This window comes from Mytilus galloprovincialis, chromosome 10 (genome assembly GCF_965363235.1).
Source record: "Mytilus galloprovincialis chromosome 10, xbMytGall1.hap1.1, whole genome shotgun sequence".
Taxonomy (NCBI): domain Eukaryota; kingdom Metazoa; phylum Mollusca; class Bivalvia; order Mytilida; family Mytilidae; genus Mytilus; species Mytilus galloprovincialis.
The window spans coordinates 37,175,001-37,191,738 of NC_134847.1; the positions used below are offsets into that span (position 1 = coordinate 37,175,001).

The window sequence follows — 16,738 nt, forward strand, 5'->3', positions numbered from 1 at the left end:
AATAATCAAAAACAAAATCCTCAAAATCATAACTCAATTAATGCTTTCAATAGTTTTATAATCAGAAACCAATGGAATAAAACAATCTCAAAATTGCTAAAAACTAAATATTTAAAAAAATCATTCATTCAAAAATTATGATGCTACGTACATTTACTATTTTTTCCAAAGAGGTTCAGTTCACCTGACTGTTTCACTGTGAACTTTTAAATGAAGTCTCATGTACTTTTATATCAATTCCATATGACAACTGTCAATCATTTTATAAATAGTAACAAAAACCTAGATGTTGTCCATTTCTGAATGCTTTTCATGAAGTGTCAACAGAATTAAAGTACATCTGACCTGATAGAAGTGCAAATGAAATATATATTTCTTGCATGATTTCCATGTGATTATTTCATCATAAGTTAATTAGAATTTCAGGTGACCTAAATTTCTGATAAAATTGAAATTAACATACTTTCATTGTTTCTACAAATGTGCAATTATAATACTGAGTTGAAATAAAGAAAAATGAATTTTAATTGTCAACTATCTAAAGAAATTGATATTTCAATTTCATAAGGACAATTAATAACAAGCATTTTAATAGAATTCTCAGTTCATTTATTTTTTACTTCTTCTAAGTCATTAGTTCAATTATCTCCACAATAGAAGATAAAATTTTGCTCTTGTACCCTTCAATATCAATGTTTTTTTACTAGGTTAAAACCCACATAAAAAACCAAACGCTGCATAAATCAGAAACTGTAACTCTCTACATGCATTAAATTTTAAAATTATGATCGATTGCTTTTTTCCTTAGAATATTGTAAGAAAAATCTAATGGGTGGTTGGGGTCTAAATGCATTTGACTGATACACTTTGAATAATACATACGACTAGAGTTTGAAGATAGTCTTCCTGATTTGCTTCTTTTAACTTTTGTGTATTGTTTGTCAAAGTTCATCTCTACTGTTCTAAATCCATATCTGGCATCAATGTCCTTAAAATAAAAAATTATTTGTATACATTATAAAAAAATACATAAGCACCAACCGTCATATTTTAATGAGGGAAAGTCTTAAATTAAATGGTATGCATATAAAAAAAACATTTCAACAGCAGAAAATATATGGAATCCCATTTATAGCAGGAGATATTCTGTTCTTCAAAAAGTAACAAAATTCCAATAATAATTGATTAATTAAGGTTGTTTTACTACACTTTCAGCACTCTTTTTTTTATCCTGACAGCAAGATTTCATTGATGGAAGATGTCATATTACCTTGAGAGAAGCACTGACCATGGTCAGAAAAAAACAATTGCAATATATCTATTCAAAGTTATCCTGTTAGATTGTAACTAATCAAAACTAATGTTACAAAGTTGCAATGTTCATATAAGAATCAATTTTACAAAATAAAAATCTATAGTTTACCTTGTCAGAGCCTGTAGAATAATCAAATGTCTTTACACAGCCACCAAAATGTCTTTTCCAGGCTCCAAATTCCCAATCTGGTGGCTTATATCTCAGAAACCATCCAAGCTTCATACATTTTGGCTGCCATATAACATCCTGTTGAATATAAATAATCAACCAAAGCCAATCAAGTCTTTATTCTATACAATAAGATGGACTATATCCCTACCATTATGATTGTGATATATTTCCACTAGAGATGGTTAAATGACCAAACTTTAATATCTAATGTTTATAGAGCCTGTAATTTGAATTTCGCTTGACACTATTCTTTATTGAAGGTCAGCTATGTGAAATATGATGCAAACTTTTAAAATTGAGATCAGAACTTATGAATTTCAAATTTGACCAGTTCGGATAGACAAGAACTCTTTTATTTCCTAAAATATGTTCTTCTTATTCATATTACCTGTGATTAAGGCAATTAAAAATTATGTTTTTTCACAGTATTCCATCAGTTTTCAAAAGACCAAATACCAAAGATGTGAAGTTTTTTCAAATTTGATCTGGTAAAGAGCATTTCTGATTTGCCATCTCTAGAAATGCTCATAGCAACAACAAAAAAGTTTCAATTAACTGTATATTATCTAACCAAAAAGGTGCTTAAACTTATAACCCAGTATTTTCTATAGCTTGTATATGGATTTTCTGTACCTGTTCACTAAGGAATTTCCAGTGCCAGCAAGCCTGTGCTGCTCTACACAAACTCTTGGGCTCTAGGAAAGAAAATATATACATAGACAGAAATGCTGGAAGTACAGTAGTGAAGTCTAGATGTTGGAGGGGGACTTTCTCCTGGAACCAGTCCTGTATAAACCTGTATTGTGACCTTCTACACTGCTGAAATACCATATCAAAAAATCTTTTCCTCTGGGTGTCTGTCCATAAGTCAAACTGAAAAAGAAATAAAACATAAAATGGGAAAATATATAGCACAACTCAAGTCAAGAGACCAATTATTTTGCAAAACACTATTTCTTGCTGTGAAAACAAAGTATGAATACAAATGTATTTTTCTTTAATTCATTTTTTCAGAGATTTGATTGATTGAATTTGTGTCTACTTAATGCCAGCATCAAATATTTCATGTATATGCAGAATAAATGATTCTAAACAACAAAAACTTTTATTTACCATTTAATAATGCAAATAAAAAAGTTCAGGTAAATCGTATCGTTTGACCATATCTTACTGTCAGAAAATTTAACCAAGTTATTATTTTTTTCCTTTTAGATCACTGACGTTAATTGTTTTCTATATAATAAGAATATATGAACTTATCATAGTTATTTAGTTGCACTTACCCAATGAGAAACAAGATCTCTCCTTTCATTGAATATCTGTAATTAAATGAAAATTTTGAATACTGCAATTCAAACAATTTTGCTTGCATTTATTATTACAATTGCTGAACATTAGAAAGAAAGTAAAATTGATTATGATTTTTGTGATTACAGAAATAATCTCATCAATATTTACATAAGAAGCCTTTTTTTTGTTATTTAAACCTATCAGGTCATGTTTTATCAAATAATAAAAACATCACAAACAAGAATGTGTCCCTAGTACATGGATGCCCCATCCGAATTATCGTTTTCTATGTTTAGTGGACCGTGAAAATAGGGTAAAAAGTCTAATTTGGCATTATAAATCAGAAAGATCATATCATAAGGAACATGTGTACTACTCTGTAAGTTTCAAGTTGATTGGACTTCAACTTCATCAATAACTAGCTCTACAAAAAAAACTTTAACCTGATGTGGGACAGAGGGATGCACATACAAGAAAACATAATGCCCCAAAATGGGACATAAAAATTAGATTTTTTTCAATGTTTCAATTTTTACTGCTAAGTGACATCAATAAAAATTGAAGATTCTAATTTTGAAAAAGACAAAATGATGATTAACAGATGTTGCCAATTTTGAACTGATGCTTTTAGGCAATCCAGAATGACAATAGATAAATTGATAATTAATCTTTTGTTGTACTTTTTTTGCTCCAAATTCATTATGTCATAGCAGTTTTATAGCTTGATTATCCCATATTGATGCATAAATATATATACTAAGTCTTCAACTTTTCTGGTGTCATTTGTGTGTATTATGTAGGTAAAAGTGACCTTGACCTTTAATGGTTTACTTTTATATAAATTGTGAATTGGAGGGAGAGTTGTCTCATTGGCACTCATACAACATCTTCCTATATCTATTATTTATGTATGGTCAAACACACTAGACCAATTAAATGCTTGGTTGGAAGTATGTAAATTATTTTAGGATTAATTTTTGTAAAAGATTTTATGTCTAGAGAATTTCAGAAATGATATCAAAAGTCATATAAGTACATGGAAACAGGACAATATTTTAGAGCCCTCTCTCTTTTTTTCAAAGACCGTTATTATTTTGTTTTCTGTTATATTCCAGCATTTTCGCGTTTCTGTATACTATGAACATACGTATCTCGATTATAAATAAAGTGTATTTGCTATTAACTATTAATGCTAACTTTTCTTTTCCATGGCGATCATGCATGCACTGCTATAGAGTCTATATATATATTAATCATAGTATACATGTACATGCAGGTAAACGCGAAATTGATTGTTTTGTCCCCGTCCGGGTACTTATGAAGATAATGTACACTTAAAAGTAGTGGTTATTACAATCTAAAAACCACGATATGGACCACGCTTTGATTGGCTTATTTATTTTGTCATTTTTGTTATCTAAAAAAATAAAAATGTTATCTATCATACGATTTGTTCTCAATGTTAATACCGGTAGTCATGACCGACTTAAAAGTCGGTCTGATGACAAAAACATACCGGGATGTCTATACTTTCGTTTTTCTCCCCAAAAAACCCAACTTGACTGAATAATAATAAGAATGGATGACAAATGCGACTATGCATTGTATTATTTATTTTTCATTTTCAGTCTTATCTATCATACGATTGGTTCTCAATGTTATTACCGGTAGTCATGACTGCCTTAAATGTAGATCTGATGACGGAAACATATCCGGACGTCTATATTTTGATTTTTCTCCCAAAATAACCCAAACTGAAAAATCATAAGAATAGATGACAAATGCGACTATGCATTGTACCTTTAGGACACAGAGGTATAATGATTAATTTATTGTGAAAGAAGAGAAGTGACACACAAAATGAGGTCTTCTCGTTTAAATGTTTAGATACAATCTGTAATTTTGTATTTTACCTGTTGATTTGAAGGTTTATGGACTACAGGAGTCCATGTACTATTGTATGTTCTCATTTTTAACGTATCATATTTCTCATTTTCCTTCACCAGCTCCCTCTTCCTGTTGGTATTTAGACCTATCACTTTATTATCATTCCGTGTTAGGGCTCTGGTAGACGTTTTCATCTTCAAGGTTCTTCTTTCTTCATCTTGCTGCCTGTCTAGTTCATCCATTGTTATCTTTGTTGTTCCTACACACAAAAAATAAAATAAATAAAATATAAGTCCATACTATGCTACATAGATATAGGAAGATGTGGTATGAGTGTATGTTAACGGAATTTATGATTTTGTCTTTATATTCTGCTACTCTACAATGGCAACATTAACATTATGAACGCCTAGTCATTGAATAATCTTAAATCAATTATTCAGAATTAACTCAAGATTAAACATATCTTCACAAGGTTTTCCATCCCATAGCCAAGTTGGAGAAAAAATAAGACACTTAAAGAGGATAAATTTTTATCTATCAGTATTCATTTTGATTTGCACTGGTCAACATTTTTAGATGGCTATACTAATGGGTGCTGCATTAGGGGTTTTAGCAGGTTGGGAACAACCCCTCAATGTGATGACTACCCTTTTAAATTTTATGACTATGAGGGCTACATTTCAAGTGATAATTTTTTTGTCTCATAAACAAACACTTCTTAGTACAAAAGAGCACATATTTATATTATTTGAAGATCTTTTTCTGAAAGAACTATGCATCTATCTGGTATTATATATGGTCAAAACATGTCTAAGAATTCTGCAATATTCATGGACTTATCTTCTTTATTATAAAAAAATAAGTGGATCCCTCTTTCAGTCTTCAAGCTGAGTGGCAACCCAGGCTTGTAAAATTGCTCTCGGGCCTGTAAACATCATATCTACAGGCCAACAGAATCTAACTAAAAATTTTCAAAAATTGAGCTCCGAGCTTGTAGATTTAACAGTTCATCTTGAAGACTGCTCTTTCAGGAAAGTTTTTTCCAAATATAATGATTTTTTCCGACACATGTACATGTACATGTATATAAGCTTAAAAAGCTACGTTTTTCTTTTTTCTTTTATACAGCAACAAAATGACCCCTTGTCCTTTATTCAGGTGAACAGTCGTTTATTCAGGGGGATATTCCCAACCTGTTTGGTGCTGTATTTAAAAATTCAATTTGAGAGTACATAAATGGGATACTAAAAAATACTTAAAAAATACTGGAAAATACAACATGCCACACCAATGACATTTACATGTAAATGTATAATTAATATTTAACAAAACATTTTTTTTTCTCAATTCAATGCATTACTAAAGTACTTGTAATTTAATGCATTAGTTCCGAGATATTCCACACTTGGCATCAAAGACTTTTCCAAATAGTGATATATATATACCTAATCATTATTTGGAAATCTGTCCCTGCTGATCTCAGAATCTGCCTGCTTGAACTATTGACGTCATACATCAATCACGTTTCAATCATGGTGTCAGATATTTTGTATTATATGTCATCAAAATTTAAGAAGAACCTTTGTGATGTCCAGTTATGGTGGAAAAATTGCGAATAGGTATATTTAATGCTATTTTCTAAAAAAATTCTTTGATCTTATTGTCTGATAATTTCCTTTCTCAGCACAGTATAGTGATATGACAAATTATCCCTAAAAACTATAAAGGACCCATATGCCAGTTATCAATGAAATTAACAACGTCGCTATAGGTTGCATATCGATAAACAGATCATCGTTACTTATTTCACCTCGATTGCTTTTCTCAGTTTCGAAGTACTGGCTCAAGGAGTCAACCGAGAAAATCAATCTGGTTGTGTTGGTCAATGAAGTTATTCGCCCCATGCGGCATGCCTAGTTGTGTCTAAGTACTCAGAGAAAATTTCATGGTGTATTTAAGGTAGATACATGGTATACCGCCATCTTGGATTGTACAATCACAGTAAAAAATAGGTCTTGTTATTTGCCTAAATCTGCAAATTTGGAGACAGATTTGCAATTTAAAGAATAGACTGTTTAATAATATAAAAAAACTTGGTAATTTATTGTATAATTCAAAATATTTAAACAAATATCATTTTATTTGCTTTTAGAATCATTTTTTTCAAATGAGCCATTTAAGGGAAGATAACTATTTTAGTAAAAAATTTATACTGGTCTGATAGGGAAATTTTTTCTTTTTACTTGTAGCAAGAAAACAAGTTTGGTGATACCATCTTTTCTTTTTATTTTCTTAAAATATATTACAAAACCTATCTTTTTCTAATGAACATTATCACGTGATTAACAAGGAGATTCCCTGTCAGCCAAAAAAATATATGGAATGCAATCAGTGTCATAATCTTACATGTTTTTGATGTATTTTAACAATAAAAGATGACTTTTGGTTTATCAAATGAACTTCAAAAGGGAGTTATTGAGCATAATTCTTGTAAATTAAGTTCAACTAACGTTGATTACTGAGTTTTATAGAGGATTTGTGTAAACAGTTTTAATTTATTGTGTATTTATTTGTTTTGTTTAAAAAATAAAAGATTTGTGTATCACTAAATTATTATTTTTATTTTTTTAATATTTTACAGGTTCAACTCAAAAGGCAGAAAGATAAGCAAAAAGAAACTGAAAATAATGATAGAAATGATATATACATTTGTAAATTGTTTGACTGTTCTCAGTTTTATTTATATTTAACATTTACTGCAAATAGTTCTTAATTAACAGTTGGAATACTTTTGAGTTTTGAACATTTGCTTGATTTAATAAATGTGAACTTTATATTCTGTTGAAAAAAATCATGATTCCAAAGGGAAAAAAAATGACTGAACTGTAGCTTTAATCTCATTTTTTATAATTAATGCGAAGTAAAAATAACTGTAACTAGCAACTTTTAATTCAATTTTGTAACTTGTTATTTGAATAATTTTTAAAAAGTTAAAAAAAAAAAAATCTTATTTTTTTTGGTGTTTCATTTTTTTTTTTAAGGATTTCAGTCTTTATAAAAATTAAAATAAATACTTGGTCTTTCAACAATGTTTTTATTTTCACTGATTTGAAAATGAACAAAAATATGCTTGTTTGAAATTACATTTATATGCTCACCACTGGGCTTCCATACTGTGTGTTCTTCTTGTGTTATTTTTAGAACAAACTTTTTCCACGAAAATAAGTGACGTACTTGGCATCATATAAAATTGAGAATGGAAATGGGGAATGTGTCAAAGAGACAACAACCCGACCAAATAAAAAACAACAGCAGAGGGTCACCAACAGGTCTTCAATGTAGCGAGAAATTCCCGCACCCGGAGGCGTCCTTCAGCTGGCCCCTAAACAAATATATACTAGTCCAGTTATAATGAACGCCATACTAATTTCCAAATTGTACACAAGAAACTAAAATTAATATAATACAAGACTAACAAAGGCCAGAGGCTCCTGACTTGGGACAGGCGTAAAAATGCGGCGGGGTTAAACATGTTTGTGAGATCTCAACCCTCCCCCTATACCTCTAACCAATGTAGAAAAGTAAACGCATAACAATACGCACATTAAAATTCAGTTCAAGAGAAGTCCGAGTCTGATGTCAGAAGATGTAACCAAAGAAAATAAACAAAATGACAATAATACATAAATAACAACAGACTACTAGCAGTTAACTGACATGCCAGCTCCAGACTTCAATTAAACTGACTGAAAGATTATGATTTCATCATATGAACATCAGGCACAATGCTTCCCATTAGGGGTTTAGTATCATACCATCATAACACATATGAGAAGAACATAGCCCGTGTCATGCCAACAACTGTTTTTAGAATGCCGATTTGTGTACACCAGAAATGTACAATGTAGGTCATATCAAATAAAGCAGGGCTCACGCTACCAGGTGACTTGGGCGAAGAAGTCCCCTTCCCGACCGTCACTTCGCTTTCCCCAACCCCCAAAAGCGAAAACAAGTCGCCCTGTTCTTGACGACAGTCGCTTTCAGTCGCTTCCGTCATCGGACATTTTCAATTTTTACCAAGTTGATGAAACATCAAATTTTTATTGATAATTAAAGAAATTCAGACATAAACGATTCATTATCTTTTGAAAAGAGGTTGAAGCATTGTCTTCGAGTGTGTAAAGGTTATTTGATAAAAATACAACTTTTTATCACTTCGTGCATTTCCGCAAGTACCGGTGCTTGTTACTCGAAAACGTACATCAACCTCAATTTCGGCGGCAAAATAAGTTTGTTACTTCATTTAAACGTGATAAAAGTTGCCTCCAGTAAATTTTAATCCATTTATTGCATAAAAAACGTCATGTTCCTTTCCAAATAACTTGTCAAACATCGTTTATTTTTGTAAATTTTCTTGCATTCGTCCGCCATTGACCGAATTCTAATCTCCGGATCTGAACCGGACCAGCTATGACCGAAATCCGTACTTTTACAATAATTACTACGGACGCACGGATGGAACAGCTGACAGAAGAATATTGATCCCAAAGGGAAAAATTACGCATTCCACACGCATTAAGGAACTTTTGGTTACATCTAATTGATTGGTGTATATAACTCCTTATATTTTTTATGGATTGTTTCAAACTATTGATTAAAGTTGCTTAACTCTGAGACTATTATACCAGAGACATATATGTCTCTGATTATACTAATATCAATATATTATGGCCCAGCTTAATAACTTTTATATTTTTTTATGAGAAACACTGAATGTCATACACAAGATAATTTTTAATTAAATTGTAATTGATATATTATAATTTCTTTACATTTTTTTTTAAATATTTTTTATTTTTTTAGTGCTAGATATTTAGTTGGTAGTTTCTCACAAGCTTAAACAACTTTTAATTTCAAATGTTACTTTAATTGTAATTTTTTTACTCAGATATGAATTGAATAGTATAAAAAGAACATTATTTACATATGGCCCTTTATACTATTGTAAAATCCAAACATTGTATCGCACCGCGCGGATGAGCACTTCTCTTTCAAATCTCACCACTTCTCCCTATCAGTTTCAAAAAGAGAAGTCACTTCTCCCTATAATTCTGAAGTAGTGTGAGCCCTGATAAAGTAGCTAACAGAAAGAATCAAACTAACTTGTATTATTTTAATGAAGTTCTAAGGTAACATTATCAACATAAAAAACGAACGGTTGTTTTTTAGTTTTACCGCATTCCGTTTGAATAGTCTTATATCCACGAATATAGGTGACACTACCGTATTTTTAAAAAGAGCATAGTGAAATCTTCATTTTGGCTAAGAAACTTACAAAACCTTTGAATAGACTTATTAAGAAGGGATATAATTACGATACTGTTGTCAAGTCATTAAAGATTGCATATTTTGGCTTTAATTTTGAGTCACTGATAAGGTCTTTGCATCGGAACTAAACACATTTATTCTAAAAACAGTTGTTGGCATGACACGGGTTATGTTCTTCTCATATATGTTATGATGGTATGATACTAAACCCCTAACAGGAAGGATTGTGCCTGATGTTCATATGATGAAATCATAATCTTTCAGTCAGTTTAGCTGAAGTCTGGAGCTGGCATGTCAGTTAACTGCTAGTAGTCTGTTGTTATTTATGTATTATTGTCATTTTGTTTATTTTCTTTGGTTACATCTTCTGACATCAGACTCGGATTTCTCTTGAACTGAATTTTAATGTGCGTATTGTTATGCGTTTACTTTCAGGGTTCGACACTAACGGTAGTCCGGTGCCCCCCTAAAATCTAGGAGGACTACCAAAACATGGTTAATCAGTAGTCCTGTGGACCACCTGGAAATTTGTATATGGTCTGGCTATTTCAGTGCTAAAAATTGGCATAAAAGTCCTCCCAAATATGTTTACATTTTTCAAAGACAGTGATGGCATTTGGAAGAACGTAAATTTTATATTGTTATTATTAAAGCACTTTTGAGATCCAGATTTCTGATCAGAATCTTCACAGTGTTTGTAACACATGGGATTTTCAATGTAAAATGAAAATGTCTGATAACCAAAATGTGAAGAAACTGCAGATTAGACAGCAAAGGTCAGCAATAAAAACGTAGATGTCAGAGTTAAAAAAAAATACTTCCCAAATTTGGAAAAAAAATTATTACCCCTAAAAAAAGAAACAGGAAGAGGTAGTTTGAAAAAAAAGCCAACAATATTTTTTAGTGGCTTTCTTATTAAAAAAAACCCATATATGCATGTCATTCAAAATGGTATTAAAGGCATTTTGATTTAATAATAATGATAATAATAAAAATTATTTATTTAAAGAGGTTTTACACAGTTAGCTCTAAAGCTAATCTTCCCTGAGGCCCTCATGAAATACAATGAAATATAACAAACAATTACAAAATATCAAACAGACACACATACATGAATAATGAAATAAAAAATTGTTATGAAATATACAATTTTCAAAACAGGTAAAAGTTACAAATTCATATATGACATGTATAGTATTGGCATCAACAATATCATAAGTTTGAGTAAATGTGTGAAAATTATTATGCATATAAAAAATGCACAGCTTCTTAATGTTCCATCAAGTAATTTATTTAAATCTTTTTTGAATGAGCTTGTACTTGAGGTTGATTTTTTTCAGGGATATTGGTAAGTTACTCCATAAAATAGATCCTGAATATATAAATGATTTCTTATAAAGCTCTGTTTTGGCTTTTGGAACTTGTAAATTTTTGCAAGAGGCATTTCTCAAACAATTGTATTGGTTTATTTCTGGCATTTCTTTAAACTTTTCAGGGATATATACCGGGGCTTCATTCTTAAGGCATTTATGCATCAAAGCTGATTTGTGGTATGAGATTCTGTTCTCTACTGTCATCCATCCAAGCTGTTTAAACAGTGGAGCTGATGATGAAAGTGGATCAGCATCTAAAATAAGTCTTGCAGCCCTTTTCTGCAATTTTATTATTCTGACTAGCTCATTTTTAGCACAACCATTCCAAATAATACAACAATAATCTATCAGTGGGAGAATATAACCATTATAAAATAATAGCAACATATCCACTGAATTGCTTTTAACAGTGATGATGAAGTTGACCTCTAGTTCACAAACAAAGACATTGTATCACTACAATAAAAATCTTATAAACTGTTTGAAGAATTAATGAAAACTTTGACTTATTTTTATCCTTTTTTTCTAAATAATCCTGGAATAAAAGGTCAAATAACTCCACCTAACAAGGCCTTAGAAATTGTCTCAGATTGCAGATTTTGCATTTCATTTTTCAAAATTTTCTGACGGTAAAAGTTCAGGAGTAATAAAATTTATTCACTGAATGTCAACTTTAATTTATCTGAAAAAAAAACCATAATATTTTCAAAACTCAAATGAACATTTGTGTGCTTTTGAGGTGCTCAGATGGCAGGAAATTGCATCTTATTTCGAAAAATTTTCTTGGGGGGGCATGCCCCCAAACCCCCCTAGCTAGTTCGGGCCGCGTTGCGGCCCTCACCGGTGATAGAGGTGGACTACAAGGACTACCCAAAAATTTTTCTTGGTAGTCCTGTGGACTACATCACCACTAATGTTAGTGTCAAACCCTGACTTTACTACATTGGTTAGAGGTATAGGGGGAGGGTTGAGATCTCACAAACATGTTTAACCCTGCCGCATTTTTGCGCCTGTCCCAAGTCAGGAGCCTCTGGCCTTTGTTAGTCTTGTATTATTTTAATTTTAGTTTCTTGTGTACAATTTGGAAATTAGTATGACGTTCATTATCACTGGACTAGTATATATTTGTTTAGGGGCCAGCTGAAGGACGCCTCCGGGTGCGGGAATTTCTCGCTACATTGAAGACCTGTTGGTGACCCTCTGCTGTTGTTTTTTATTTTGGCGGGTTGTTGTCTCTTTGACACATTCCCCATTTCCATTCTCAATTTTAAGTATAAGAAAATTCTGTCTCAAAAAATATTTACTTATGATCTACCTTAACACTGCCGTTTTTGTCAAAGTGTATTGTGAACCTTAATTCCTGTTAATCAACAACAAAGTCAACATATTAGACCGTCACCAATATGGCAATAACGGTTTTAGAATAGAAAGATAAGATGTGACAACATATGATAGGCCTATATCACTCAAAGATCCCACTATATTCGCCAATTCAAGATAATTGGCACAGGCACTTGCTTCTATTCATGGGAAGGTTTTTATATACTTCTATGTATATGGATAGCCGACCTTCCCATGCCCATGGACATGGTATGGATAGAAACAGGTGCGTGTGATAATTGGTCTGAATCTGGGGTCTGGTGGCGATTTGTGTGAAATTCGTCAAGATTTTACTTCATTAATTTCAACAGAGATAACTTTTCATGTGTGAAAGTGTATTGCATTTATCTAAATGTAAACATTACTGTTTTTCGTTGTGTTTACAAATTCTGTATTCTGTATTCTGTAGGTGTCGCTGTTGACACTGGATTGTCTCCCTTGTAATTATTTAAATCTCGCGTGTATTTATATTTCACTCTGGTAAACAACTCACTTGTACAAATTCAACTGACAAGTTCCTGCCACCCCGCCATTAATCGTGCGCATGCGCGGCTTGGTGTTGCTAATGAAAGAAGGGAGCAGTAAGTTTATAACAAATGATCGTCAATTTCCTCGTTGAAAATAAATATATATCAATTTTAGCTTTGCTGCCAAATGTGTATTTTTTTTTCACATCTTCGTCCGTCAACCGTTCGGCTGATTATTTTTATCCGAGGATTGATCCATAAACATGGCCTCTCAGTCTGAGCACAGCGGCTAAAATAGAACATGGGGGAACGCAGGTTTTTGCTCATATCTAAATAAATATGTATATTGGCCCATAGATATAATGGCTATTTTAGATCTGGTACCCTTTATGTTCTCCCATTTATTTGTATTGTAGTCCTGTCATGTAATGTTGTCACTTTTAAATGTTATATTTAACATTAATTAATGTTATATTTAACATTAATTGCCATAAAAGCGAGAGGTTTGGCATGCCACAAAACCAGATTCAAACCACCATTTTAGGATTTAAAAAAAAAATAAAAAAATTTAGGCATGGGCAGGTGGGATACAACCTGAGTTTATTAAGGCAATCACTCCTATAAAGAGTTACGTGAGACCAACAATTTCGGTAAACTTATACGTGGATCTTTTCTTGTTGATATATTTTGCTATTAAAAGTGTCTAATAACTGTCTATCTATCCATTATAGTTTCATGGATAGTAGTGAAAAATGTAAAATTTTGTTGAAAATCGTCTTTAAGTCTTAAGAGCAAGCAGTACTTCTACGACGATTAGACTGGTAATTTCGACTATATGACCGCAAGTTATACAGTGTTATATATGCATTTACACATTAAAATGTTAATTTAACAAATCAAGAAATGTAGAAACTCTTGAAGTTGTAACGTATGGAAAAATTCTGAGGAAAAATTACATGTTACAAATTAAGAAATTACATTTTACTAATTAAGAAATTACATGTTACAAATTAAGAAATTACATTTTACTAATTAAGAAATTGCATGTTACAAATTAAGAAATTACATTTTACTAATTAAGAAATTGCATGTTACAAATTAAGAAATTACATTTTACTAATTAAGAAAATTGCATGTTACAAATTAAGAAATTACCGTCATTTGAAGAATAAAGAAATTGCATGTTACAAATTAAGAAATTGCATTTCACAAATTAAGAATTGTATATGGCGGATTTTTAATTTGTAACATGTAATTTTTCCATCCGTTACATGAATTTCTACATTTCTTTGTTAAATTAACTTTTTAATGCGTAAATGCATATAACTTGCGGTCATATAGTCGAAATTACCAGTCTAATCGTCGTAGGAGTACTGCTTGCTCTTTAATGACGATCTTCACCAAAATTTTACGTTTTTGACTACTATCTATGAAACTATAAAGGATAGATAAACATTTATTAGACACTTTTAATATAAGAAAATGATTTTTCAATATTAAAAAATAGCTCTTTTTGTCCATTTTTGAATAACCTTATAAAATGGTTAAATACGCCCCTGAATTTCATCAAACGTGTACCCTAAATTATATTTCATTTTACTGTTTATTGATAATTGATAAGGTTTATGTACCCTTCTGTAGCCATTTTTGTACGAATTTTTCAAACCTCAATTGTATCAAAACTAAAGATATAATAAATAATAGAGATAGGCCATTTAGTACATGTTCCAAGGGGAAACTTGATGCAAAGCATTATTTTTTTACTGTTTCATTGCATTTGTTAGAAAAATAGGACTTTGTGGCAAATAAATCAAGATTTTTATAGAAAATCCACAGCCTTTAATACAGAGATTTTTGTTATAAAATTTGAAACATAAACTACTCACTGTATTTTCTATGATGTGCTAGTGTTTATTTTTTACAAAAAGTTCTAAGTAACCTGTAAATTCCAAAACACCTCGTGCTGAGTCACTAAAGTCGAGCGCACCCTAAAAGGTGTACTTGATTTTGGCCATATTTATACTTGTCTTAACCAATAACTACATTTATAATAGCGAAATATAAGGAAATCAATGCTAGCACTGCATATGCAATAATCCTATATCTATCAGTCATCAAATTGCCAAATATGAGAGTACAAGGATAAAGGCTGTGGATTTTCTATAAAAAAACTTGATTTATTTGCCACAAAGTCCTCTTTTTCTATTAAATGCAATGGAACAGTAAAAAATAATGCTTTGCATCAAGTTTCCCCTTGGAATATGTACAAAATGGCCTATCTCTATTATTTATAATATCTGTAGTTTTGATACAATTGAAGTTTGAAAAGTTCGTACAAAAATGGCTACAGAAGGGTACATAAACCTTAAAATATTTACGACACAATGCATATATACATATATTTGTTTTTCGAAATATTAAATAAATTCAAAAATATGAATGTAATCGGACTGAGAATTTAGAAATCATCTTTAGGAAGGTATAATCAATTTGTTTCGCTATTAACATTGTAACTATTCTCATTTGGAGCACTCGCACTTAAGAAATAGTACGACAACCGTTATCTAATCCAGTTCTAAAAATAGACCGACTTTCGAGAAGTATGTCTCTCGTCCTCGTTCATCCGGTGCATTGCTCGATTCATAATTTTCAACACATGCCGTCATCACAAAGTTGTGCGAATGATTATCAGACATAATTACCTGATATTAAATGTGCAATCTCGCGGTAATGATTGTTTAAGATTTGTTGTTCAACTAAAATTGGAGTTTTTGGGCTATTAAGATCATAACGTTTTGCACAAATACTCCGATTATGTTTACTTAGTATAATTCAGTACGCCCAATTTAGGTACACACACATTGACCCGCGAGTTTCGAATATGGCATATTTAAATGGACTATTTCATCATTTTTACAATGAACATGTGCAAATGGATTTAACAGAAACTAGGAGAAACTCTTGGTTTGTTAGATTTATAGTTGAAGAAATTCTGAAATACGTTCACAGTGCAGACAATAGATTTTCGATAAATAAAGAGTGCGTTGGCAGTTTTCATTCGTATACCAAAGTGTCAGAAGCAGATGAATTTGACTTCGGTGTAGTGTTTGATACCGGGATGACGCATCAGTGGTTACATTTATATCAAACACCATTCTATGACTTTGACAGAAAGACAAAAAAGGTGATACATTCCCAGAATTCACTACCAAGAATGTTATTGAAATTTCCCTTACTTGTTAACACTTCAGTTCAAATATGGAAACCCCAAAGATTAAATGAAGGACCAAACTGTGTAACACTGGGCGATTTTATAGTTCCAATCAGTGTGAAAAGACAATTTAAAACTCTAGTGTGTGCTGCTGTTGACCATATTATTAAAGCCCGAATTTGCAGTCATCAAGTCATTGTTCAAAACCTAAACGATTCCCCAGCTATAACAATAATCATAAAACAACTGGAGGGAGACAGCATAAGCATAGACATGGCTCCGATGCTGAAGGTGCAGTTACCATTTCAGTCTG

General features: G+C 31.5%; 1 protein-coding gene across 1 annotated transcript in view; it reads right to left on the reverse strand.

Annotated features, from left to right (window-relative positions):
- LOC143047487 (epithelial cell-transforming sequence 2 oncogene-like) overlaps positions 1-13,131 on the reverse strand; it is a 79,957-nt gene extending 66,826 nt beyond the window's left edge. Inside the window, exons 1-6 of the mRNA XM_076220544.1 lie at positions 13,113-13,131; positions 4,690-4,922; positions 2,770-2,805; positions 2,120-2,359; positions 1,424-1,561; positions 883-988 (exon numbers count right to left, since the gene is read on the reverse strand). Coding sequence (XP_076076659.1) covers positions 883-988; positions 1,424-1,561; positions 2,120-2,359; positions 2,770-2,805; positions 4,690-4,905 — 736 coding nt within the window. The 5' untranslated portion in view covers positions 4,906-4,922; positions 13,113-13,131. The remainder of the gene's footprint in view (positions 1-882; positions 989-1,423; positions 1,562-2,119; positions 2,360-2,769; positions 2,806-4,689; positions 4,923-13,112) is intronic.
- Positions 13,132-16,738: the final 3,607 nt, after the last annotated feature.